The following is a 27297-nucleotide window of genomic DNA, read 5'->3' on the forward strand; positions in this document are numbered from 1 at the left end:
TGAGGTTCAGATTAGCTGAGATGGGCAGCGGCTTTGCACAGTGTCTGGACAGAATTAGCACACGCTGATACCAAGTAATGATGGCGACGATTTCGATGATGACGCGTTATTAGGACAACAACACAGCCTGAGTATTCCTTTCCGCATTGTCTGTGGGCTCTTCCTTTAGAGGAGGGGTCAGCAGACCTTCTCTGCGGGTACTGCAGGCTCTCCAAGCTATTCGGTCTGTGTCACAGCTGCTCAGCTCTGCTGCCCTCGTGGCTTGAAAGCAGCCTGCCAGGATGCAGAGGGATGGCTGAGAGCCAAGCCTGCCTTTGGCCTTGGGCCCCGTTTCTGACTCCTGCCCTGGATCGGTGCTTGTCACACTCTTCGCGGGAAGGATCCACCCGTCTGACTTGCCGTTTGCCCCCGCTTGTCCATGGGCTTACTGCACGTGCCCCCGCTCTCGGATGCGCACCCTGGTTGTGCCCGAGGTTGGCAGCGTGCATGTGGGCTGTTGTACCAATGCACGTGTCTTCTGTGTCCACCTCGTCACAGGCCCGCGGCGCTGTGGGCCTCACATGGGGCAGCGCTGCCCTGGCTGAAGGTCAGGGACCCAGGAGCCTGCCTGGGCCAGAGGAGGATGCGGACACACGTAGGCAGCTGGGGGCGGGGGGTGGGGTACTGGAGCTTTGCCCATGTCCCGAGTGCTGCCTGCACTTTCTAACCCTCAGCTGTGTGGCCCTTCCTGCATCTCGGTTCTCAGGGCTTGGGGATGGCCCGAGGGGCGGTGGGGGGGGGCGGTGTTTGGCCCCCTGAGGAGCCCTCTTGGGAGCCCCCACGCTGGGAGCTTTACTCATTCATTTAGTACTTATTAGGCACCTCATGTGCTGGTACTTTCGTAGGCCCTGGGAACGGAGCTGTGAGCAAACCAGAAGTATCCCTGCCTTAGGAAGCTGGTGTTCTCCTGGGGGAACAAAGAGCAGGAAAGGAGGAGGGAGAGAGTGGCTGAGGTTGCAGGGGTCCTAATTGAAGTTAGGCCTAGGGAGGGAGATCTCACTGAGAAGCTGACATTGGAGTCAAAACCTGGAGAGAACTAGAGGGCCAGGCATGGGGAAATGTGGCTTAAGAATGTTCCAGGCAGAGGGAATAGTGCGTGCAAAGGCCCTGAGGTGGGAGCTGTCTTGATCGTAGCCCCCACTCCTCCAGGAGGGACCCATGAATCCTTTCCCTGCCACATATAGCTCCAGATGTTTCCTCAACCCCTTCTGGGGTGAGAAGCCTTATCCCAGGGGCCAGTGAGGAGCACCCCTCCTCCTAGCACAGCGGCAAAGAAAATCTTCCAGCCCCTCCTTCAAACATCTCCCAGAATCCCGACCCAGTTTGGATTTGATCCGAGGCTCAGATGCCCCAGCCCCTCTGTCCTTGTGGCCCCACAGGATCTAGGCAGGGACGTGCCAGATGGGGTTCCCTCCTGGATAAATTGCTTTTCCAGCCCCATGTCACCTTCCCGGCAAGTTTTAGGGGCATAATTTATCAGCAAGCCCCAATTTCAGTGTCAGGCACTGTGGCTGGGTAGAAGCCAGCAGAGGTGGGTAGGGGTCTCACCTGGAGACCTTTTTCCTCCTCTGATTTTCTGAGCAGCAGCTCTGGAAGCACATGGTGAGGGCAGGGCAGGCCTCTTCTCCCCAGGTCTGGTTTGCTGCCGTCGCCAGGTGGGGTTGGTTCAGGATTGGCCCCCTGCTTCTCCCTGCCCCTCAGCAGGAAGCCAGCTTGGCCCAGTCTTGTGTCTCAGAACCTCCCCTCCCTGCTGTGTGACCTGGGCAAGTCACTTGACTTCTCTGTACCTGATTTCTCATGTTTGTGTGGGACTGTGCAAGATACCCACCTCATGGCGTTGCTGTAGGGATTAAATTAATTAGTATGCTTAAAACTTTCAGCGGCAGGTGGACACAAGCAATTAATGAATGTTAGGTACTATTATTACTTTGTTAACTCATGTAGAGTTGTGACGCTCTGAGATGTGGCTGGGAAGCTTGTAGACCAAGTGCCTGATGTATTCAGTCTCATGTGATCACAGTGAGCCCACCTTGGGTCAGTTTCTTTCTTGGGGTCTCCTCAATTCTTGCCTTCCTGTGGAACTTTGAGACACACTTGGGGGTCTGTGGGCTCAGCCCTGGAGACCAGCTTCAGGCCCTGGGGTGGAGTTTAATGAGGACCCTGCAGAAATGGTCCCTGAGATGCTCCTTGGAGGGACTTTGCAGGCAGGCATATCCCGCTTATCTCCTAAACTGGGAAACTGAGGCCAGAAAGGTCGTGAAGTGCCTCTCTGCCGCCCCCCCCCACCATTGGGGGCCCCATGGGCCTCTTCCCGCCTCCGTTGGCAGTTGTTGGTACTATCTCACTGCGGCCCTCTCCCCAGGGATTGGATTGTCTGTCTCTCTGCCGCTTTGCTCATTTTGCTTTTGTGTGGAAGAGCTGGGTGGAGAAAATCTTCCTCCTGGCAGACTGCAAAGCCTGCTGATTCCTTCTCACACCTCTGTGCGTGCGTGCCAGATCTTTGCCTGGCAGCCTTGCCAGCGTGATCCCAGAGGCCTGCACCCCCTCCCTCGAGGCCTTTCTTCCTCCTCCTCCTTCCTGCCCTCCACCCCGCGTGAGCACCTGGTGCCTTGTGCTAGACGTCCTCACAGGGCACTGGGAGGCCGAGCCCTTCTCTGCCTTCTGGAAGCTGCCCTTCACCTTGGGGTCAATCCTTTGGAGAGTTGGGGGGTGGTGAGTGGTAGGAGGCACAGAAGCCTCCTTCCTGGTCAGGCACCCACTTCAAAGATGAGGAAACCAAGTCTCAGAGGGTTTGAGTGTCAGACAGCCCCCTCAAGCCATGCAACTTTACCCCACGTTGGGCTTCCTCACTGTTTCCAGCCTCTGAAGTTGATGGGGCCCCTGTTCGTTCCATTTACTCACCTGCTCTCGCCAGCATCTTACATGCTTGGTTTGGAGGGTCTGAAACATATGTTCCCAGCACACCTGCCTGGTATCATCTGATTCTCTTTGCAGAAATAACCGCTAAAAAAAAGAAAAAAGACAACAGAAGAATGACTAGATTTTTATGGAAAAATGGGAGAATTAAGAGAAATGCCAAGAAGAAAATAAGTCACTCCCGGTGCTGTTCTTCCCAAACCTCACCTGTGTCAGACATCACTAATTGACTGCCACACACAGTAGAACTGAGCGTTCTAGTCAGACAGAGCTAGTCGATTTGGGTTGGTACAGTGTGAAGCCAGTCCTGTTTTCTCTTTTGAAAGACTTGTTTCTATCCTTTTTTAATTTTTTAAAAAAATTTATTTATTTATTAGAGCACGAGTTGGAGGGGCAGAGGGAGAGGGAGAGGGGAGAATCTCAAGTAGACTCCCCGCTGAGTGCGGGGTCCCTCACGGGGCTTGATTTCAGGACCCTGAGATCATGACCTGAGCCAAAATCAGGAGCTGAACACTTAGCCGACAGAGCCATCCAGGTGCTCATCTATCCTTTTTATAAAAAACCTTTTTTTTAAAAAAAATTTTCATTTATTTATTTGAGAGAGAGAGAGATAGCACAGAGGGAGAATGAGAGGGAGAAGCAGGCTTCCCACCGAGCAGGGAGCCTGTTGCGGGGCTCGATCCCAGGACCCTGAGATCATGACCTGAGCCGAAGGCAGACGCCCAACCGACGGAGCCACCCAGGCGCCCCTATAAAAAAACCTTTTAATGTACTTCAAATCAGAGTGTAGCTGATAATCAGGGTACATCTCCTTTGTTCATGTTTAGGTTTTACGCAGAGGGTCACGGACAGTAGGGGCATTTTCCTGAAGAAGGAGGGTTTTGCCTGCAGTTTATCCTTCTGACTTTGATCCGTGCTTCTGTATGTGACACACCGACCAGACCAGGGAATCCCAGGCTGGCCTTGTCTTGGAAGCTGGCCTTGAGCCTCCCAGGCCGTCACTGCCAGCGCCGTCTCACGCACATGCCCTGGTCCCTTAGTGCCCGGTTGGCCGACGCGCGGGCTGTGGCTTTTCCAGCTGTGTGCGGACACGGGGACTGGGCTGTCTCCTTTGGAAAGAGGGCGTAACTGCAGAGCTCTGGGTGCCGGGGTGGTGGGGAGTGAGGGACCCAGGCCGTGCCCCACCGGGTGCAGGTCAGCTGGCGATCGGCCCCGGGCATGCCCTCTGGCCACACTGGGCCTCCCGAGCGTGGCCCATGGCCCGGCGCAGAAGTGAGCACTGGGCAGGGAGCATGTGATTCTGTCCCCTGTGCCCACGACTGTGGAGTGGGCTGGCTTCGCTCATTCACTTCCTGGGCCTCTCGCTGCAGGATGTCGGGCTGCTCGAGTACCAGCACCACCCCCGTGACTACACCCCACACCTGTCGCCTGGCTCCATCATCCAGCCCCAGAGGAGGAGGCCCTCCCTGCTGTCTGAATTCCAGCCTGGGAATGAAAGGTGAGCGGAGGCCTGCGTGTCGCCTGGCTCGGAGTGGCGGCCTCATTTCTCTTGTCGGGACTGGAGGCCTGTGCTGGAGTGGGAGCTGGTAGGGTGTGAAACGGGGGGGTGGTTGGGCTGTGCGCTCACCCTTGTCCTGGTGCAGCTGTGACTTGGGGCGCAGATGGCGATGGGCACGGGAGAGCCACGGGGCCCTCTGACGTCCCACCACGGGCCTTCAGTGGTCTCTGGGCGTGTGCCTAGGCAGGACGGGTTGACCACCAAGATGTGGGGGAGCAGGCCTGGGGTGCAGGTTGTGAGGGACATGTCCGCACCGGGGTGCACACGGGGAGCCCCCTTCCTTCCCTCTCTTTGTCCTCCCCTTTTCTCTGAGGCCTTTTCTGTCCCTCAGCTACCAGACGAGGTGTCTGCCCGTTTGCTGGTGTGTGCCTGTTGCTGGGCCGGCTTGGGTCTCCTTCAGTCCAGGTGGGAGGGAGGGAGCCAGTGCAGCAGGATGGGGACCCCAGTGAGGGGAGGACTGAGGTCAGAGGAGGGCCCCAAGATGCCAGAGCTCATAATAGCACTAATTGCTAGGAGTCCTGACGTCGGACACAGGCTGGCCCATTCTAGGCTGTAGGCACACGTTGGGGATCCAGGGAGACGGCCCTGCCTGCCGGGAGCCTACAGTCTAGCAGGGGAGATGCACCACAAACACTACACAAGATGACTCCAGAAGGAGGCACATGACCTATGGGGTGGGGTAGGTATTACCTCTCTGGCTGGGATAGCCAGGAAAGGCCTCTCAGAGGAGGGGTGCTTCTCCAGTATGTCGCTGGCCATTTAGAGAGCTGGGTAAAGGCACTCCAGGCAGAGGGAATAGCCCATGCAAAGGTCCAGAGATGAGAATGTGCTTGGGGTGTTCAGGGAGGGCTTGAACTTGAAAAGCATTTCAGCAGGCTCAGTGTTTAGGCTGTTTGGTAAAGAGCAGTAGTTGGAGGTGGAGTCTGGGAGTCCTGGCTCTGCTGTGTGTGCTCAGACAAGGCATGGCTTCTCTGGGCCAGTTTTGTCCTCTGCAAACTGGGGAGCCAGTTAAGGAGAGCCAATGGGGAGTGAGTAGGCTGGACAGCTCCCATCTCTGCCCCGGGCAGCCTGGCCGAGTCGGGAAGGAGGCAAGGCCAGATTGAGCAGCCAGAGCGCCGTGGTTGGCTAGTGATGTCTGCCCTGGGTGGGTGATGCGCAGATAACATTACGTGTGTTATCATCTGTGTTGGACCCACAAGGCTCTTTGGATTTGGCTGTGCCCATGAATCAGCTGGGGTTCTTGTTTCAATGCAGAGTCTGACTCAGTAGGTCTGGGGTGGGACTCCAGACTCTGCATCTGCAACCAGCTCCAGGTGGGGCTGATGCTGCTGGTTGTGGGCCACGCTTGGTGATGAGGGAGTGGGGAATCACCAGTACGTTCTCTTCCTGTAAACACAGTTAGTGAGCATTGACTCGCAGGGAGACAAGTCTGTGATTAAGTCCTGCCTCTCCGCGTGCCCTTCCATAGGTGGGCACTTCTCTCTCAGGGTCCAAGAGGGGGTGGTGCGCAGCAGGTGCTCAGCGGGAGGGCAGTAGATGTGATGCCCCGTGTCCTTGCCTCCTGTAGGTCCCAGGAGCTTCACCTGCGACCTGAGTCTCACTCATACCTGCCCGAGCTGGGCAAGTCAGAGATAGAGTTCATTGAGAGCAAGCGCCCTCGCCTGGAGCTGCTGCCCGACCCCCTGCTGCGGCCCTCACCCCTGCTGGCGGCGGGCCAGCCCGGGGGCTCTGAGGACCTGTCCAAGGTAAGGCCTGGCCCCAGACGGGAACTCCAGAGGATCTGGGTTTTCTTCTGTGATCAGACTGGGCGCAAGGTGAGGGGTGGGCGTGCCGGGCTAGGGCACAGCTTGGGCAAGAGGCTGGGAGGTGGGACTGAGTGCAGGGTGTACCAAGGCTGGGCGGAGGCTGGGCCTGGGCTGAGGTTGGCTCCACTGGCCGCTCCTTGGCTGGAGGGGCACCACATCTACCTGGGTGTGTCCAGCCTGCAGGGCCACCATGCAGCCCTGCCCTGGAGAGCTCTTTCACTTGACTCCTCTTTAGAACGGAAAGTGGAGCTGGGATGGTGGGGGGGAGAATGTGTGTAGCTTAAGTGACTACGGCATGCTGCCATGGGAAGTTCTGCTCTTTCAGTAAATCTCAGGGTAGTTGAGGCTGGATGCTTCTTCGGTGTCCATTTTACACAGAGGAAGCTGATGCGGAGGTGCTGATGGAGGGATCCCAGCCAGCCCCCCAGCTGCCCCTGAAGCTGTTTTACTGTCAGTGCCTGGGATGGGACAGGAACTGTGGCCAGGTGACATGCTCATCCTTGGCCGGCTGAGTGATGGATGCTACCTCTGCCCGTGCTGAATGTTTCCGTTCGGCTTCTTCACAACCGTGGGGACACATGTTAGCTCGTTAATAGCCTCCCAGCTGCGGGGTGAGGTCGGTGCTCATCTTACTGCAGCACTGGTAGGAGTGGGAGCCAGGCCAGGTGATGGAAGTGGCCCACTTGGGCCTGCTGGGTCCTCTTCTCTGCCTGATGCTGGATAGGATTGAATGGTGGATTTCTGGCCAAGGCAGGTCCTTTACTGGGGGGCTGGCACAGAAGGGGTGTTCCCATGGTTGTGGTGGTGACGGTAAGTTAACGTTAAGTGAGCCTGCCAGGCAGCGTGCCAAGTGTGAGCATCATTCTGTTGCATCTTCCTCGCCCTGTGAAGTATGATCACAGATCGTACTTCTTATAGAGGGGCCCCAGCCTGAGGGAGAAAGCCACTCGCCCACGGTCGCTGGGAAGTGGGCACCGAAGGCCAGGCAGCCTGGATCTACAGCCCACCCCGCCCACCAGGCTGTCCTGCCATGGGCTTCCCCTCTGGTCCCCCTATCAGGCTGTCTGCCTCCCTCCTCCCAGTGCCTGCCGTCCCCCCATTGGCACCTGAGTCTGTGCCTCCCCCTTGCTTCCTGACTGCTCAGTTTCCTGGGAGGGATGTTGCCGTTAGGAAAGTATTCTCGTCCCTAGGTGGGTCTTGGACGAGAGGCGAGTGGCATATGTGTGAAGGGACGTAGGGCCACAGGGAGCTTTGATTTCCTCCCTAGGGACTGGAGCCCCAAGTGGGTTGTGCCCCCTGCTTCTGTCCAGTTCTGCCAAGAACAGGCCGACAGTTGTCTCTGGCCAGCCCCCATCAGGCCTCTGCTGCCCACCCAGACCGGCCTCTGGAATAGTGGCTCAGAGCCTACAGGCCTTTGGGTTCTTCTGAGGGTCTCTGTGCCTTGCAGTGGCTCTGTGATCCTCTGCTTGTCCCTCTTCTTGCAGCTCCCTGGGAAGCCTTAGTCTTTGTGTCCGTTTCTGTCTCTGTGTCTCTGTCTTCTCTTCCTGGACCCTGGGGCTCAGGAGAGTAATGGGCCCAGCTTTGGGGCCTGCCTGGACCAAATACTGTAATTGCTCCAGGCTGCTTGCTAATAAGAATATTTGGAAAGTTTGAGCAGATTTTGGGCAAGGGAAGAAGCCAGGGGAGAACACAACTCTGAAAGTGTTCAGATGTTTTTTGCGTCTGCTTTGTGGAATTCAGCTGGATGCATGAGACAGGAATTCAGTGGGATTTTTTTTTCAGCCCTTCCCTGCCCCCCAACACCAGCTGTGTTTCTTTTTCGTATAAAAATGTTCTGTTTTATACTGCTTCCCTGCCCTTGAGCCTCTGGAGTTCTGTGGTATCAGGCTTCCTTTGGAATTCATCAGACTTTGTTTTAGGTGACTTTAGAGTCATCACACACAGAACCATTTCTGAAAGTCCCTTTGTCTGTTGGGCCTCTGTTGGCTGAAAGGGACAGAAAACCCATGTCAGACTAACTTAAGAATGAGTCCTGGCTCATATAACTGGAATCCAGGGTTTGTTGACTTCAGGCACAGCTTGATCCAGGTGCCATGATGTCACCAGGTCCGTCTCTTGGGTCTGCCATCTTCTGTGTGGTCTTGGTGTGTTAACAAGAAGGCAGTTTGTGACTCCAGGCCTTCCTCCTCCCGTGTTCAAGGCCATCATAAACGGAGAGCTTTCCCTCCATCTCCACATTTCCAGTCATAGCTGTTTCCCTCCTTGCCTGCGCTTGTGGGCCTTGTCCGTCCTGGAGCCCCTCACTGTGACTCCCTGAGGCCGGCCCTGCCCCTGCCTGAAGCTGGGACCAGGGGGAGCGACCCGGCCACAGGGCTTTTGCTACTTCTGTGTCTTTAAATTTGTACAATGAGTTTTCTCTTCTGTGTTGGCCTGAATTTTACACCAAGGGCATTTGATGGGGAAAATGGTGCCAATTGCTACCTGGCGACCGACTGAGTGTGGGTTTGTTGTTTTGCTCCTGTGGCTTTGGGCTGAAGTGAAGGCCAGCAGCCATCGGGAGAACCATCTGGAGGCCCAGTAGCCAGGCTCCCTTGGTCCCATTCCTGGAAAACTCCCTTACGAAGAAAGCTTTCTTTGCCCCTGGGTGTGCATCCTCTTTTTCAGTCGAGGTGAAATTCACATAACCTGAAATTAACTGTGAAAGCGAACAGTTCAGTGGCATTTAGTACCTTCCCAGTGCTGGCCCTGAGAGACCCCACACCCATTAGCAGTCACTCCTCATTCCTTCCTCCCCAGACCCTGGCAGCCACCAGTCTCCTTTCTGTCTTTTTGGATTTGCCTGTTCTGGATGTTTCCTATAAATGGAATCCTGTAAAATGTGGCCTTTTCTGTCTGGCTTCTTTCGCTCAGCATCACGCTCTTAAGGTTCATCCACGTTTTGGCATAGATCAGGGCTTTTCATTCCTTTTTATGGCTGAATCACGTTCCATTATATGATGATCCACATATTATTTGTTCAGCCATGGATGGACCCACTTGTGCATTTTTGGTGGGAATAAAAGCTAAGCCTGAACCTCAAGTGACAAGAACCCATCGAAGAAGATGGGTCTTACCCATCAAGAAGTTAAGGAAAGGTTTCCAGCAACTTTTCCAGTGGTTCCCAGTAGTTGCCAATTGCTTCATCTAAGCCTTGCACCGACCCTGCCAGCTTTGGGATGGAATTTCTTTTTGCTAGTTTTGCTTTTGAGAACTATTCCTGCATTGGGGTTCTGTTTATCTTCCTTCTTGGTCCTGGTGGTAGATCAGAGAGGGGAGGGGAGATGTTTCTTACAGCAGATAATGCTCCTGGGCTCCAGGACCCACTTCACCTGCCACCTTTTGTCTCAGAACCCTGAGAAATGACTGAGTCTGCAGGGAGAGACCAGCCAGGTGCCCTGGATGCGCGGAGGAAAGGGCACATCTCGGGCTGGGGCAGAGGGCGTGGGAAGACAAGTCTGATTTCAGCTGGTCCAGAGGTGGAGTTGGGTATTGTGGGCGGAGGGGATGGCTTGTGCAAAGGCCCTCAGGTTCTAGAGCACGAGAGCTGATTCGGGTTTAGTGTGTGTGGGGTCAGGTGCACATGGCACCCGAGTCCACCAGCTTGGCCCTCCTGTTTGGGAATAGTTAGGGTCCCAAGCCCACTGAGTGTTTTTCTAGGGAATTTTTCTTCTACACAGTTTTGCCACTAATTTCAGGGGGTCCTGGGCTCTGGAGGAGATCTTGCTCTTGCTTTTTTGCCTAGCCATGCAGTTCTTTGGGATGAATCAGTGCATGGTCTGGACCCTGTTTCTGCTGTGGGACACCTTGCAGCCTGGTCTCATGGTCTGCCCACCTCTGCAGAGTCTGATTGGGGCCCGGCCTTACCTTCTTGTGCCCTCCACGCCAGGGTTCCATTGCATTGTGGCTGGTAAGCTCAGGCATGTCACTGAATCTTACTGGGTCTTATTTTCTTCATCAGGGAAATGGGAAAAACAGTATTCCTCCTTCGCAGGGTATTTGTGACAGTTACCTGAGTTAAGACTTGGGAATTGCAAAGGGCAGAGGTTGGCAAGCTTGGCAAGCTCCCACTTAGTGCTCAGCCTGTTTTTGTGAATAAAGTTTTATTGGCCATGCTCATTCATTTGTGTCTGTCTATGGCTGCTTTCCCAATACAGTGGTGGGTGAGTAGGTGGACAGAGTCCAAAATGCAAACCTGAAATATTTTGCCACCTGGCCTTTGCTGCCCTCTGGCTTAGAGCCTTGCTGGGCATGTGCCTCCACGTTCCCAGTTTCCTCGTCTGTGCAGTGGGAACAAAGTGGCAGCCCCCTGTAGGCTGCTGTGGGAGTCTGGTTGGTAGGGTATGCTGAGGACGGGGATGGGCCGAGTGAGGAGGTTTGACTTCTGGGGCCTCCCTGCGGACACGGCCTGAGCAGTGTGGGAGCCAGGTGGTTGAGGGACTTGGGGCCTCTTCTGCATTTCCCCTGAGTGTTCTTTTTTTTTTTTTTTTAAAGATTTTATTTATTTATATGAGAGAGAGAGTACGAGCAAGGGCAGAGGCAGAGGGAGAAGCAGGCTCCCTGCTGAGCAGGGAGCCCAATGCAGGATCCATCCCAGGACCCCAGGATCATGACCTGAGCCGAAGACAGACGCTTCACCTACTGAGCCCCCAGGTGTCCCTCCCTTGAGTGTTCTGAGCGTGGAAAGCCTAAGTCCCGATGTCAGCTCTCCCCACATCTCAGAGGGAAACGATGAGGCCAGAAGGCGGACCCAATGACAACCTGAGAACCTTGGGCCACATGGGCCTTGTGAGGGTCTGGGGGAGGGGAGGGGTGGACGCACAATGGCACAGCCTCTGATAGTGCTGAGATGGGGAGCGCTTGGCAGCCCCTGGGGCTGCAGTTGTCCTGGGGAATAATGTGTCCTCTGTCCTCCGGGTGCAGCTGCCGTGGGGGCGGGGAGGCAGTGGCCTGGAGCTCCTTCCCGGGCCTCCTCTGCCAGCAGCTGTCCATGGCCTGGAGGACGCCTCGGGCGTGGGCTGGGTTCTGCCTGGGCTGGCCACCAGGCCTGGAGCCTGGGTTTGGGGACAGGCAATCCCAGCCCCCGCTTAGGAGGCACTTACAGTGTGCCAGGCTCTGAGCTGAGCTCTTTGTACACGTTGGCTCATTCCAGCCTCATAGCAGCCTGGGAGGTGGGGATCGTCCCATGGTACAGATGAGGAAGCCGAGACAGGGAGTGAGTCCCTGACGTGCTTGTGGTCATAGTGCTGGGAGGTGGCTGAGTGGGCTGGGATCTGAACCTGGGGCGTGAGTGCTCCAGAGGCAAGGACTAGGTTTGGTTTTGTTTTGTTTTTTTAACCTCCTCCTCCCCAGGGTGCTCCCGGGAGGGCTTGGGTGCTCAATAAACCTCAACTGGAATGAAAGTGTCGACGCATAGCCCAATGAAGGATTCCCTTGTGTGTTTAACCAGATTTTGAAAACAGCTTTATTACACAAAGAATAACCCTCAAAGAAGGAAAAATACTGGTCCATAAAAAGAAGAAAGTGAAAGCCCCTCCCCCGCTGTCCGTAGTTACTTGCGCCTTTCTGGCTTGTTCTCATAATTCTCCCGTTTACAAAACCAGGCCTGCACTCTGTATGATAGTCTGTAACTTGCCGATTCAGACAGAGTACTGTGAACAGATGTTCACGGAGGGTCCGCTAAGGCCAGGCCTTGGGGGCTGGGACATGGGGGTCTCGGCGCTTGCTCTTGGGGAGTTTGGTTCTGTGGGAGGACGCGGCCAGGTTGGTGGAGCAAGAGAGAGGCAGGTTGTGGGAAGAGGGAAGACCTCACAATTTTGAGGGGAGGTTGTGAAAACTTCCATACAGGAGGACATAAAAGGACCTGACCTCTGTGGAGCGGGGGGCAGGCTGGGCGGGGTCGCCCCCGGCAGGAGGCCCAAGGAGGGCAAAGTCAGGGAGATGGGGTTGGTAGGCAGCCTTGCTTCTGGGATGTGGGGACTGTTGTGATAGATGTCCCGTGTGCCGGGGCCTGAAGCCATGGCTGGAAAGTCGGGGAGCATGGCAGGGCATGCTGGCTGGGGTGTCCCCTGCGCTGATCCCGTGCTCCTCTTCCCTCCACCGCAGGATCGCAGCCTGGCGGGCAAGCTGGAGCCCGTGTCTCCTCCCAGCCCGCCGCACGCCGACCCTGAGCTAGAGCTGGTGCCTCCGCGGCTCTCTAAGGAGGAGCTGATCCAGAACATGGACCGGGTGGACCGCGAGATCACCATGGTGGAGCAGCAGATCTCCAAGCTGAAGAAGAAGCAGGTGCTGGCGGGCGGGGGCGCCAGAGAAGAGAACATGGGGGAATAGCAGTGAATGTGTGACGGGCCTGCCCACGTACCGGCTCGTGTTCCTGCCCTGACGTCCCCCGGGCCAGAGCGCTGTTCTGGGTGGTACGCTGGCATCCACAGAGCTTTCTGCGGTCGTGGGAATGTCCCAGGTCTGCGCTGTCCCCAAAGGTAGCCGTAGCCACGCGTGACACGCGCCTGGTGCGGTGCGGAGCTGAACTTCGAGCTTAGTGTGACTTGGATTAAATGGCACCTGTGTGCTTGGATAAGCCTCAAGTGGCTGTTGTACCAGCCCCACCGGGTGCGGGCCGAGGCCAGGATTCACAGCCAGGCTGTCAGGGTTCTGATTTCGTTGCTACCACTCCCCAGTGATGTGGGGAAGGCAGTTCCCTCTCTGTGCTTCCCGCTGCTCGTCCACCATGTGGCGGAACATGCCACCTGCCTCTGGCCACGGCCCTGGAACCTGAATGGGTGGGGCCTCCCCCTCTGCCTCAGAACAGTCCCCTCCCTCAGCCTCGGTTTCCTTTCTGTAAATGGGAATGGACGTGACAGCCCGTCGTAGGGTTGTGAGGACAGAACGGGGTCGTGTGGTAAAAACAGATCTTTTTGGTAACCGTGGAGACCAAAGAAAAGTTAACGTAGAGATTTGTGATATTAATTTTATAGTTTAATTTTTAAGTTCAATTGACATAAAATTAATCGGTGATCTGCCTTTTCCCAGATCCTCTCAGGCTTCCCTTTGGCGTCTTCAGGTCTCTGCTCAGACACCCCCTCCACAGCGGGGCCCTCCTGGCCTTCATAGGCGCCCTCAGCCCCAGCCACCCTCTATCCTGGGGCCGGCAAATCCAGCCAAATCCGGCTTGATGCCTGTGTTTGTAAATAAAGTTTTATTGGCACACAGTCACGTTCGCACGTGTTATCTGTGGCTGCTTTCTAGGTACAGTGGCAGAGCTGAGTGGTCACATCAGGCACCGGGTGGCTGGCAGAGCCTTAAGGCATCTACTCTTGGGGCTGTCCCTGTTCCGTCCCCGCACCCCTCTGGATGGCATCACCATTTGAATGCCTTGTTACATCGGCTTCTCTCACAATGAGAGTGTAAAAGCAGGGTCCTTGTCTGCCCGCTCACTGCCGTGCTCCTCGCGGTGGTGGCGCATAGTAGGTGCTCGGCTCAACAGAAACTGTTGATTGAGTCCGTGTGACGCTGTCCTGACCCTGAGGAGCATCTGGGTTGCCCCTGGGGGAAGCAGGGTCACACTTGGTCCTCTCTAGGTAAGGAAGTATGGGTTCCAGGTCACATCAAGGGCCACCCTGGCTACCATGGGCAGTGGGCCCAGCAGCTTTGGAAGGAGGCCCAGGTTGCTGATTGATTCTAAGAGGGCATCGGGGCTGTTGCTCACATGGAAGAGCTGGGACTCGGGGGTGGTCCAACAGCTGGGCTGGTCACTGAGGTGTAGCCGGCTGTCCCTGACCTGGGGGACAAGAGGTGGGTTTCCAAGATGGGGACTCAGGCCTCCTGAATGAGGGCCGGGCCCTGGTTGGGGTCAGGCAGCATTTCCGAGGTCAGGGAGGGAGTACTTTTGTTCCTCCAGGCCTGGCTCTGGGATAGGGCCGTAGCCACAGGTCATGTGCATACTTATGACCGTGGCTGGAAGCCAGGTGGCCCAGAGCAGCCCTTGATCGATTTTTTTTTTAATTCCACGATGGCATTTTTTTTTTTTTGAACTAAAATTCACAAAACATAAAATTACTCATTTTAAGGTGGACAATTCAGTGTCATTTAATACATTTGTGAGGTTGGACAGTTATCCCATGTATCTAGTTTTAGGACATTTTCATCTCCCCTGAAGGAGACTCTGTACCCATGAGCTGTCATGCCCCCTTCTCCCCTCTCCCACAGGCCACCAATCTGCGTTTCTGTCCTTACGGATTTACCTATTCTGGATATTTCATAGAAGTGGAATCCTAGAACACATCACCTTTGGTGTCTGGCTTCTTTCACTCGGTGAAAGGTTCATCCATGTTGTAGTAGGTGTCAATGCATCCTTCCTTTTGTTCTTGTTTTTTTTTTTTTTTTTTAAATAATCTCTATGCCCAGCATGTGGCTCGAACTCATGCTCCACCGACCAAGCCAGCGGGAGCCCCTTCTTTCCCTTTTAAGGCTGAATAACACCCGCTGTGTGGATGGACCACATTCTGTGTACGCTGATGGACATTTGGGTTGCTTCCAGCTTTTGACTGTCGTGAACAGAGCTGCCGTGAACGCTGCGTTCAGGTTTTTGCTTGAGCGTCTGTTTTCGGTCCCTTTGGCTCGTACCTGGGAGTGGAGCTGCCGGGTTGTCTGGTAACCCCGTGTGTGATGTTTTGAGGAGCCCCAGACTGTCCTCCAGGGCAGCCGAGCACAGGGGTCCCGGTTCCCTCCCGGCCTCACCGACGCACCTTGTTTTCCGTGCTTCTGTTTCCTTCTAGTCGCCCTGGCGGGTAGAGGTGGGATCTCACTATGGTTTTGGTTTGCTTCTGGTAGCCAGTGTCTATCAAGCTTAGTGTAGCAGCACATTTTGTCATCTTCTAGAGAGGTTCAGTGACTTGCCCAAGGCCACAGAGCTGGTGAGGGACAGAGTGAGGTTCAAATCTGGCCCTGGCGGAGTTGTGCATTGCCAGGGTCTCTGTGCGTCTCAGGTGGTATTTCTCCTTGGTGCCTCAGGGAGGGCCACCTTCAGAAATCGGAGAGAATCTCCTTCCTGGCTGTGTGCTTCTTCCACTTCTTGGCTTCGTTTTTTTTTGCACTCTTTTGGGGGCTGATTTCCATGTTTCGCCAGATGCTGGCCGCCCTTCTGGAAGCTGCCTCCAGGGGTCACTGTGGGACTGAGGCAGCTTGGCTCTACCAGCCAGGCCTGGGTGCCAGCAGAAGCCAGGGCTGGATTTTCTGGCTCCTTCTGCCTTGCTCATCTTGGCCGATTGCTTTGCTCCATGGTCCATGGTTGTGGGTAGGCTGTGCATTATGAGCAGAAAATGGTGTTCTGTTCTCACTCTGGATGCCCTCTCAGATTGCACACAGCCGGGCATTGGCCTTCTGTGTGACCTTGGACCGGTGTCTTAAGCTGTCTGGGCTTGACTTTCCCTTTCTGGAAGAAAGCGGACAGCAGCATGAAGGGATGTCCTCTGGTGTTTGGCGGAGGAGGGTCCAGCACGAAGAGCACCAGGCGGATGAGGAGGAGGAGGTGCTTGCTTGGTGCTGCGTGCATTGCCTGCCTCCACACATTTAACCCCGGACCTGCTCTCCACGGTGGAGACTTTCATTATCCCTAGTTTCCAGATGAGGAAAGTGAAGCTCAGAGAAATTTAGCCATTTCCCACTTAGAGAGCAAGGAAGTACTTGAACTAGGGTTGGGCTGCAGAGTCCACAGTCTCCCCTGATGGAGATGGTCCTGGTAACGAGGAGGAGGAGGATAGCCACTGGCTTTCAGTGAGCCCCCAGCCGCACTGTACATGCAGCAACTTATCCGGGATGCACGGTGATAAGCCCCGTTTTACAGACCAGGAAACGGCCACACGGCTCGGCAGCTTGCTTTCGCTCACCTAGCTCGTAAGTGGCCAGAGTGGGATTCGAACCCAGGAAGGCTGGCCGCACTGCCGAGAGCCTGCAGCGGGCTCTTCCCCGCCCAGCAGAGGCCCCTCCAGGGCTCGGGGTCCCCTGGTGACTCAGAGGAAATGGTTAGCAGCCTGACTTCCTGTGCGAGTCCACTGGGCCTGCTGGGCTGCGCAGGGCCGCCCCTCCACCATGGGGGTGCTGCCTCCCGTCTTCCGCCCGCCCGGGTGCTCACCGCCGCACTCTCCCCCTTCCCACAGCAACAGCTGGAGGAGGAGGCCGCCAAGCCCCCAGAGCCTGAGAAGCCTGTGTCGCCGCCGCCCATCGAGTCAAAGCATCGCAGCCTGGTGCAGATCATCTACGACGAGAACCGGGTATGCCCCATCCCGGCCTGCGGGGCCCTTGCTCCCTGTTCCCCGCACTGGCCCTGGGCTGGCTGCCAGGTGGGATGCAGGTGTCGCCGGGAAGGCCCGGCTTTCTCCCTGGGCCTCAGCATTCCGATCTGAGAAATGGGGACCTCTTTGATCTCCCATGTGTGCACAGCCCTGGGTTTGGGAGCGGGGGGCAGGAAGGGGCAGCCCATCTTGGTGTGGCTGTGGCTGTTCTCAGGCGTGCTGATGGGTGGGGACTGTGGCTGGCCTGGGGGATGCAGGGGGCAGTGTAGGCATCAAGTTGTAGGAGAGCCTCGGGCCGGTTGATTGGGAGGTCGGGGTGGGAAGGATTGGGTGATCGGTTTGGCGCCAGAAAAATTCCTATAATGCAGAAGAGGGTATTGTTATTATTATAACTATTATTATTAACAGTAACAGCAAACCTTAATTGAACAGCTGCTTTTCAGGTGATGGGCCAGGTTCTTTACATAGCAGTCCCGGGAGGGTAGGTGCAGTAATTGTTTCCATTTAACACAGTGAGAAACTGAGGCCCAGAGAGGTTAGGTGACTTGTCCAAAGCCACACAGCTAGAAAGTGGTGGACCTGGGACTTGAACTTGTGGGCCGTCAGGTCCTAGATCATGAGCACTGGCCTCTGCTGCCATATAGCCCTGGAAGGGGCTTTGGCATTTCTGAACACAGGGTCTCTAGCAGGCTGTGGGGGCTCTTAGAGATCTAGGAGGGCAGCTGCTGGCTGATTGGAGGGGGCTCAGTTTTGGAGGAGTGACTTACAGGACCAGAGCAGAGTGTCTCTCAGGGGCTGCAAGCCCCTGAGAGCTCAGCTTCCATGATTTATAGTGGACTCTTTGCAGATGTGCTCAGGGCCTTTGGATGTGAGTCCCCTCCCTTATTTGACAGATGAGGAAACATCTGTCCCCACAGAGGGACTGTTCTTGTCTGAGGTCACACAGTGAAGCGTGACGGATGGGGGACCTCTTCTCCTGCCTTGTCTCCTCTGGCCCCCCCCGCCTGCCCGGGGGTCCTGGCCATCCTTCCCAGCAGTCTCTGCTGTAGGACCTGCCCCTGGCTGCTGGAGCAGTGCTCAGAGTCCAGCTGGGGCTGGGGGTACTGGGGCCTGGTAGCTTCTGGAGCCTGTGGCTGTAGCTCTGGACAGGGAACTACTGGATCAGTTGGTTTGGCAATGCATCCACCTCTTGAGGTGGCATTAGATGCGGCGTGAGACTGAGCCTGCTGGGGGCCTAGATTTGCGGGCCGGTCACCCTCCCATACCCTGGCCCCCACCCCAAGTAACACTAACAACGATCCTGACAATACAAGAGTGACAGGTCACATATGCTTTAGCCAGATGCCCTGGGTTCACATCCCGTCTTCACCACTCTCTGGCTCTGTGACCTTGCGCCACTTACTTGAACCTCCCCGTGACTACGTGCAGAGCGATGATAAGTATAGCACCTCCCTCGCGCGGTGGTGTGGGAATGAAGTGAGTTTATCGTGGAGCACCCTCAGAACAATGCCCAGCACCGAGCAAGTGCTAGCTGGTGCCGTGACTGTTGCCAGAGCTCTTTTCTGGTTATTGCTTACGTGGTACGTGATTTCACGTAATTCTCCCCCGACTTGTATGAAACAGGCGCTGTTATTCCCTTCATTTTACTCATAAAGAAACCGAGGCTCAGGGAGGGAAGATGAGCTGCCTGAGATTGCACAGCAAGTGAGCCTTGAGCTGGGAACTGGAGCTAGGGTTGAGCTGACTCCAGGAGCCTGTGGTGGAGGGGACCAGGGCAGGGCTCCCAGGTGTCACCCCAGACAGCCCCTCTGCCTACCCTCCCTGATCTTTGGGTGAGAGAGCAGACATGCTTCCCTCCAGCAGCCATGGAAGCAGATTGGTGGCTTTTGCTCAGGATGTCACCACAGTGCCGTTGGTCCTTGTCAGGCACTCCGCCTATTGGGGGCTGGCAGACTGCAGCAGGCTGCAGCCCCCAGCCCTCCCCAGCCAGGTGGACTCGAAGGCCAGGCCTTTGGTGCCCCCTGTGGGAAGCTTGCTCCTCTTCCCAGCCCTGCGACTGGCCTGCTTTTCCCTGGGGTTTGTCCGTCAGGTCTCACCAGGTTTTCCCCAAAGAGCCGTGGCTGTAGAGCGGATCGGTCTTTGGCTCTTTGGCCTCAGCACTCCCCCTCCCCCAAGAGCAGTGAAGATACCCCCTCCCAGTTCTTACCCAGGATGGTCTCCCTGCCAGAATTCCCGCCTCCTTCCGTCCAGATTTTCTGCAGCTTCTGTGTGAGTGGGCAGGTGGGGGGAGGAGGAGGGGGCTTGGATTCCAGGCCAGCCTACGCCCGGATGAGCTGGGTGGTTTATTTTAGTCTCAGGTCTTTGGTTGCTCTGGGTCCCGGCCATGTTCTTGAAGTCACAGGGTTGATGTGGCTGAGATGGCTGGAAGAAGGGCTTTGTAAACTGTAAAGTACTATACCAGGAAGGGTCCAGTAAGTCAAGACTCTCGGATACAATAGACAGAAACTCAGCTCGCACTGGTTGAGGCTGAAGAGGGGTTATTGAATCTTACAATGAGAGTTGGTGTTGCTTCAGGTGTGGGTGGATCCAGGCACCCAAATGAAGATGTTTGGGAGCTCTCTTTCCACATCCCCGCTCTCTTCGTGCCGGTGTCATTCTTAGGCAGGGATCCCCAGCGCATGGAAAAGCTGCTGTCATCTCGGCCCACCCACCTCCCAGGGCAGATAGGAAACAGTCCTGGGATTGGTGCTCATTGGCTGGCTGGAGTCCTGTGCTCATTTCTTAGCCAGTCCCAGGCCCTCGGAGGGTGGGGAGGTCCGACTCCACTGATTGGTCAGGGCTGGGTCTCAGGCCCACCCCGGAGACTGGGGTGCTGTCCTCAGACCCCCACCCTGGGCACTAGATAGAGGGAGGGGGATTCTCCCAAGAGGAGAGGAGCCTGGCCACGCACATGCAGCCTGTACCCCCAACCCTGGGCTGGTGGTCACCACGTTGGAGTCCCAGAGTGCTGGCATTGCCCTGTGTGCCCCAGCTCCACAGGCTGGGGGCTTCGAGCCCATTTCCTTGGATTTCATTCCGATGGTGTCCTGATGGTGTAGGAGTAGTGGGGTTAGGTTAAACTGAAGCTCTGGTCATTTCCCCGAGACCTCATAGCTAGTGAGTGGCGGGTTAGGACTCGAGAGCAGGCCTCTGCCGGGTAAGTTCAGGTTCCTTGGGGGCATGACAGTCATCCTCTTCATTCATTCATTCGTTTATTCACCCATTCAGCAGCCGTGTGACTGACCACTGTTCCAGGCAGTGGGGGACAGCAGTGACCTTGGCCCACTCGCACTGATTCTCTGTCAGGGGAGACATAATCACACCCACAAGTCACTACACGGGCTCACCGTTGATCCAAGGATTTTACCCCTCATTGTGCCTCAGTTTCCCTTTTACTCTGATTAACCCTCACTCTGCCCCAGCCTCCCTGGTATTTGTGCTTCCTACCTCAGGAGCTTTGCACTGGCTGTGTCCTCTGCCTTGAGCTCCTTTTCCCCGCTGGGCTCACTTACTTGCTCCTTCAGCTCTTTGCTCTAATGTCCCCTTTCCAGCAAGGCCTGTTTTGATCCTCCATTTAATCCTGAAAACATTTCAAGGGACGTTTCTCCTCTTCCTGGCTTTAATTTTCTCTTTGCCCTTGTTCCCACTCCACTGGACATGATTCACATTTTATTGTTTATTCTCTTTATTGTAAACAGAAGTTCTGTGAGAGCAGGGATCTTTGTGTCTGTTTCCCGGCTCTATCCCCAGCCCCTGGAATGGTGCTTGGCACATAGTAGGTACTCAGTAAACATTTCTTGAATAAATGAAGCATGGCAGAGGGGAGGGGAGACTCTTTCCTCTGGAAGAGTCCTCTGGTTTTGGGGGTGCTGGGATTGGTCCCTGGCCCCGGTGGAGGTTAGCATGGAGGGCTGTCCCTCCATGGGGCTGAACCTCAGGGCCTGGAGGTTGGGTGGGCAGGAAGCCCCTCAGCTGCCTTTGGCAGAAGCAGCCAGAACTTACCTCCCCTTGGGGGATCAATAGGATTAAATTTTAATCCTCCTTCCTTCCCTGCTGGTTCCTCTGAGAGGTGGATGACAAGGGTCTGTCTCTAAATGCCTTGCCGGCTGGAAAACGCAGCTTCCCTGCCAGGCAGGGCCTGTCTGGCTTTTCTGCATATTGGACTCTGGCTCATTATCCATTCGGGGCTCATGGATGAGGTGCCCAGCACGCGCAGCGGGAGCCAGCTGAGCAAGGCTTTTCCTGCCTCCCAGGAGCTGCCTATGTGGGCGGGGCAGGGCAGGTGCACACAGATGGGAGAACAGGAGGCAGGGTTCTGCAGGGCTCCTGGGGGCAGGAATTGGGGGGGCGGTGGTGGGCCAGGATTGGGGAAAGCTTCTTGGAAGCAGTGGGTGGGCCGTCACCCCTGAGGAGGAGGATATTCTGGTGGGGAGGGGTCCCAGCGCAGGCAAGGGCTCTGAGAAGGGCAGGGTCTCATTCGATCTTCAAAGGGAGTATGTGAGGGGCGGGAGGTGGAGGCCTCGTGGGTCTAGGAGCGTGCTTGGACTTCAGAGTGTGGCTAAAACAAACACGTGCGGCACCCCTGCAGGCTGACGTAGTTGGTGCTGATTCTGCAGGGATCCTGGGTAGTGGGCATTTGAGGTAGACTTCCTGGGGGAGGCAGGACTTGGGCTAGGTCTGCAAACATGGGCGCTGTTGGGACAAACTGGAAGGGTATTTCCAGTGCAGAGGACTACCAGGCGGTGAGGGGGCTGCGTTTATGGGGGCAGAGCATATCCACGCACACACATGTGCACGTATGTCTGAGCGGGCCTGTGGGTGACTGCACGTGTGTGAATGCACGTGTGTGCGTGTCAGCCCATGTGGGGCACACCTGTGGTTCTTTGTGCAGTGCTGAGTGATGAGGGAATCAGAGAGTAAGACCCACGTCGTCTTTTGTCTTAACATTTCGAGCATATAATGAGTAAGGATTTTGTTTTGTTTTTGTTTTTTTAAAGATTATTTGAGAGAGAGTGAGGGCGCACGCACGTTGGTGGGGAGGGGCAGAGGGAGAGAGAATCTTCAGTAGACTCCACGCTCAGCATGGAGCCTGATTCGGGGCTCGATCTCATGACCCTGAGACCATGACCTGAACTGAAACCAAGAGTCGGACGCTTAACCGACTGAGCCACCCAGGCACCCCTAGTAAGGTTTTCATATAACATGGTTAGCGCCTGGCTGGTTTGGTCAGCAAAGCGTTTGACTCATGATTTTGGAGTCATGAGTTCAAGCCCCATGATGGGCATGGAGCCTACTTAAGTAAATTAATAAAAAGAAATATGGAATGTGATTAGGGCACATTAGCAGGACAAGATGACTAACACCGTCACGAATAATACTAATAGTAGTATTAGTAGCTGAGACGATGAAGTGTTTTGTAGAGCATTTTGGGGGTGCAGGCACCCCAATGCCCAGCTTCAGACTTCCCGGCCCACCCTGAGCTGTGATTCGGAGCTTTAGGCCAGTGGCTCTGGTCCAGTCCTGCAGCCCCGGGCTCCCCTTCGGCCTCCGTGACTGGCCATCTCAACTACTCCTGGGGTCCAGGGTTCCTCCAGATTTCATCTTCTGCACATAGCGCATGTTGGCCTGATGAATTTGTTAACATGAGTTCTGCCTTCCACATGTACCTCCCTCATCACACACCCCGGGGAAGCTCTGGGCTGTGTCTTCAGGCCCCATGTGCAGACGAGCACGCTGAACTGGGGTCCCTGCTTCCCTGAATCACTGCGGTACTTGGCGGGTGGACACCGTGTGGAGGGGAGGGTGCCGTGGCCTGGAATGGGATGCTGGGGTCTCGGGCTTTCTGGGTAGGTGGGTACATACATGGGTGCTGCCCCCCCCTTTCTGCAGACGGAGAGGTTGAGGCCTGGAGCTCAGGCCAGAGTAGGCAGCTGAGGAGCTAGAATGGGGGATCAGTGGTGGGGGGCTGGCCAGGGGGCCCGCCAGGATGAGGGTTTGGAACCCTTGCCCAAGAAGAGAGGGGGGTGTGTGTGTGTGTTTGGGGAGGGGATACGTATGTGTAACTGGACAGCTGTGCTCGTGTATGCAGATACATGTGAGTATCTGCTAGCTTTTTGGGGGCACGTGTGCACTTAATGCACCACACGTGTGTGTTGATGTGTGTGTGCGTGTGGACCTGTTGATGGCGACGTGTATCTGTGTGTCTCTGACTTGTGTGCGTGCATGGAGCACGTGGTAGTCCTGCATCTGTACGGCCACGCACATGTGTACGTGTGTCTGAGCGGGCCTGCGGGTGGCTGTGCACGTGTGTGAATGCACGTGCGTGTGTGCCAGCATGTGGGGCACACCTGTGGTTATTTGTGCACTTACACGCCCATGCATCTGTAGGCACGCTCGTTAGCTGTGTGACACGTGCGGATGTGTATGCGGATTGGCGTGCTTGGGCACGAATGTGGTTGTTTGTGTTTATACTTCGTGGGTGTGCATGTGTCCACTCGGGCCCACATGTGGACCTGGGCACACCTGGTGCCTGTGTATGTGAATGCGGGGGTGTGTGTGAGTCAGCTCGTGTAGCACGCACGTGTAGATGTTTGTGCCTTCATAGATGTAGGCATGGTCCCGCGGGTCCACGGGGCTTGTGTGCACCTATGTGTGCAGGTGACCGTGGGGTTTCATGGCCCAGGCACAGCCCCCAGGCTCTCTGGCCACTGGGAGGTCTGGCCGCCTGGACCACAGGGTCCCCTGCAGGAATGCAGTCTCTTGAGTGAGACCCCAACCCTCCCCCCCAGCGCCTGGTGAGAGTCCCCGCTCCTCCCTTCCTGTTGGCATGAGCTCCTGGGGTTGCCCTCTGGGAGCTGAGCCTGGCACCCTCTGGCAGTAGCCTCCCAAAGGCCAGGCACGGTGGGGGCCCCCTGGACCCTCTGAGTTTGGCTTTGGTTCTCCAGGTGGCAAGAAGCCATCAGCTGAGGGGGCGGGAGGGAGTTTCAGGTGCAGGGCTGAATCTGTGGCCCATGCCTGTGTTCCCAGCCATGCTCCTTGGTGGGGGGAGGGAGGGGGGGAGAGGGGATGCCCTCCATTTGAAGGGGGATGTTAAGAGGGAAGTGGCAACATGCCCATCACTTTGTTCCTTGCAGAACGTCCTTGTAAGAGTCCTGGGGGGTTAGTAGCCGGGGTGAGTGTGGCCATCGTGCAGATGGGGAGACCGAGGCCCAGATAGGTGGAGTGGCTTGCTGAGGCTTAGAGCAGAGCTGGCTCCCAGACGTTGGTTGTCCCTGGTGGAGAGACTTGGCGAGAAAGTCCTGCCTGTGTGGGGAAGAGACCCGATAGGCAGGACGCCCCACCAGCTCCCCATGAACTGACAAGCAGATTCCTCCCACTCCGCCCCTAGAGGCTGAGCCAGAGCAGTGGGGTGGGGGTGGGGACGAAGCAGGAGCAGCCGTATGGTGGCATGAGGAGAGGAGGTGCCCCCAGGGAGGCATGAGGAGGTGGGCCTGCCGGGTGCCGTCCTCTAGCTACCACTCGAGCTGCGTCCTTCAGGTAGGCTGCATGACCCAAACCTCAGCTTCCCTGTGTGTAAATGGGCTGATGCTAGAACCTTCTGAATAGGGTTCTTGCAGGCGTCCAAACACACGGGGCATGTGCAGGATGCAGTAGAGGGCCTGGCGCGCGGAGGGCCCCCTGGTGTGAGCCGTGGCCTGGTGCTTACTGTCCACCACAGTAATAGCGATGGCCAGCCCTCGAGCAGCAGCTCCCGTATGTCAGCTCCTGAGGCCGTGCGCTGGTCACCCGTCCTCTAGAGGAGGAAGCTGAGCCTCGGGGGAGTGGAGGGACTTGCCCAAGGCCACGCAGTTAGTGAGCAGACTTGGATGGGGCCAGCCTTGCTCTGGGGCGCCACGCTGTCCAGCCCTGCCAGTGTGGGGCGTCGTTGGGGTCGTTCCAGGACAGGTATCGGTGGGTAAACTGGGGGGGGGGGGGGCATCTGAGAAGGTACCAGGGTTGCTGAGGGCTGAGGAGTGGGGCCGGGGGAAGTGTTGGACGCAGAGGCACTGTTTATAGCAGGTGTGTCCTGGCGAGCGGGCTGCTCGGGGCCACCCCGTCTCCTGCGCCCCCTGTGGCTTTGGCAGGTGAGGAAGGGGCCTCCTCCCTGCTCTCTTCTCCAGAGGCTGCAGGAAGCCCCCTCTCTGGGTGCCCGTGTTCCCGAGAGTGATGATGTGGTTGAAGATGGAATCTGCTATGGTTCGTAGGACACAGGCTTCTGGAGCCCCCACCATGGGCCTTGTGCCCAGATCCAAGACCCATGCTTATGCTTACCTGTGTGATTGGCAGTTTCCGGGGGCTTCGCGGCTCCAGCCGTACCCTTCCTGTGTTTGGCATCTCCCTTTTATCTAGATGGGGAGTTCCCACTGACCCTCACAGAACCTCATGAGTGCATAGAACTCCTATTCATCTCTCAAAACCCACCTTATGTATCCCACCTATTACCTTTCTGGAGAGACTTGAGCCCTGCCTCATGCCTTGTGTGTCCACCAAACATACCTTTTCTGCTGCGCATACTTGTCTGCCATCACTGCTCTTGATCAGCTGCTCGTCAGACTCGGGGATATTGCAGGCAGGGGCTGGGCCTCATTCGTTCCGTGTTTTGCCCCAGTGCTCAGTACAGAGTGGGTGCTCAGGAAATGTTAGGGTAGCTGGCTGCCCTGTCCTCTCTCCACCCCATCCCCATTCCTTCAGTTGACTTGGCTCAGGAATTCTCCTGTCTTCAGCCCCACGGGGACACTCTCTTGCTTTGCGGTATGCCGGGGCAGGACCGTCCCAAGCCCAGGGGAGGCCCTGCATGGGATCTGGCCCTTGTTTTTTTTCCTTCTTAGAGCCTGGAGATCAGCAGGACTTTCTCCTTACGTGATTTTTCTGTGCCTCAGTTTCATGGTCTGTTAAATGGGGACATGTCTTATATCTGCCTCACATTGTTTGTGTGATTTAAATATTAATAAGGCATGCTCTGTGTTCGATGCTTGGCCCATAGTAGGTCCTCGGTAAAATGGCAGTCGTTATAGTACCCTTTTGCCCCCTGATGTTTTGGCCCCCAGCCACACGCTGAGGCTGCTGGTCTCGGGGTTTTGGCTCTGCACGAAGGGGGCTGAGAGCATGGCTTGTTCTTGGGTGGGCTGGGCCCAGGGCTCTAGGCGGAGCTCGTTCTAGGTGCCAGCTTGAGTCCACCTACATATGTACCCATTGTCTGTCACTAGGGGCTAGGAGAGGGGGAGTGTGTTGGCTTTCGGTACTCCTCCTCCCCGCTGTGACACCAGGAGCCTGGGCCTCGAATTCTCTTGGCAGCCACGCTCCCCAGGACTCTGGGAGCACCCCTTTTTAGTGGGTCTGGATTTAGGGATCATTGATGGTGACTTGCTTGGCCTGTTGTCCCGGCTCCCTGCAGATCCTAGACGGTCTCCCTGAGTTTGGCTGAGTCAGGAGCACCCAGCCTTTCCTGGGGGTGCAGGAGGACTCAGGTCTCCCCCGTGCACGCTGTGGGCACCCCGCTTTCCATCACACACGGTAGCCAGATCCGACAACCACCCTGCAAAAGCCACCTTCCACAGCTCTCTGTCCATCCCCCCACACCGCCCCGCCCCGCTGGCCCTGGGCCATCCCCTGGGCCTCCTGAGAGCAGGCCTTGGTGGTCCCGGGCTGGGGGCGCACGGGGCCTGGTGGAGGCACAATGTCCGCCTTTATGGCCGGGCCCGGAGGTCCAGCCTGCTGCGTTCACAGCCACATGTTCCTGTTTTCCTAATAAGTCCCGCGCTGTGAGTGGGGAGGGAGGCGAGGAGGCTCCCGGGCAGCTCAGGAATAGTCACATGATTGTGAAATACAAGAATCCTAGAAAGGGTATCTCTGAGCGCCTCTGTCTCCCCCCCACCCGCTCCCCTCCCTGGCCGGCGGCACCAGCTCTGAGGTAATTGCAGACACCCAGCCAACTTCCAGGCGAAGGAAGGCATCTTGGGCCTGGCACAGTGGCCTGCTGGCAGGGAGCTGTGCCCGCAGCCCCGAGCCCTGGGGGACGTGGGCTGAGGGTTTGGCGTTGGCGGGGGGTGGCCAGGCCACGGAGAATACCACATGTTTGTTAGAATCGGAACTTGGCGGGCTTGCCAGGGCCGCTGCAGGGCTATTGAGGCCCCTCTGTTGGTTTCCAGCTGGGGTGGGCTTGCAGGGGGACCCTGCACCCCCCTGCTCCGGGGCTGAGGGTCGGCGGCTGGGCTGGGCAGCTACCTGCTGTTCCAGAGCCTCTATTTATAATCTGTTCTGGTTTTGTTGTTGTTTTTAATTTCTCCTCCTCTCCGTCACCCTGCAGAAGAAGGCCGAAGCTGCACATCGGATTCTGGAAGGCTTGGGGCCTCAGGTGGAGCTGGTGAGCTGGGGGACAGGGTGGGCAGCTCTGGGCGGGGGTGGCAGGTGGGCGTGGAGGGGAAGGAGGAAGTCGGCTGTTGCCAAGGCTGCCCTGTCCTCTGGAGGAGGCAGGAAATACACCCTTCTGATAAGAGGGCCTGGCCGATAGCGGGCGGGGGGCTGGGCCTGCCGTGCTGGGGCAGGGGGATGGGGAGCAGGGCAGCTGGCCCTCTTG

General features: G+C 56.6%; 1 protein-coding gene across 28 annotated transcripts in view; it reads left to right on the forward strand.

Moving 5' to 3' along the window:
* NCOR2 (nuclear receptor corepressor 2) overlaps window positions 1-27297 on the forward strand; it is a 213348-nt gene that overhangs the window by 69348 nt on the left and 116703 nt on the right. For 26 of the 28 annotated variants that reach the window (XM_064578226.1, XM_054510566.2, XM_054510568.2 and 23 more), the window contains 5 exons: window positions 4326-4453; window positions 6081-6258; window positions 12460-12639; window positions 16509-16622; window positions 27028-27084. In XM_064578226.1, coding sequence (XP_064434296.1) covers window positions 4326-4453; window positions 6081-6258; window positions 12460-12639; window positions 16509-16622; window positions 27028-27084 — 657 coding nt within the window. The remainder of the gene's footprint in view (window positions 1-4325; window positions 4454-6080; window positions 6259-12459; window positions 12640-16508; window positions 16623-27027; window positions 27085-27297) is intronic. The other 2 variants (XM_064578237.1, XM_064578239.1) reach the window with 1 other exon arrangement.

The sequence above is a fragment of the Mirounga angustirostris genome, unplaced genomic scaffold (genome assembly GCF_029215605.1).
Source record: "Mirounga angustirostris isolate CCGP_5_RB_7025 unplaced genomic scaffold, mMirAng1.0.hap1 SCAF_14, whole genome shotgun sequence".
Lineage (NCBI taxonomy): Eukaryota > Metazoa > Chordata > Mammalia > Carnivora > Phocidae > Mirounga > Mirounga angustirostris.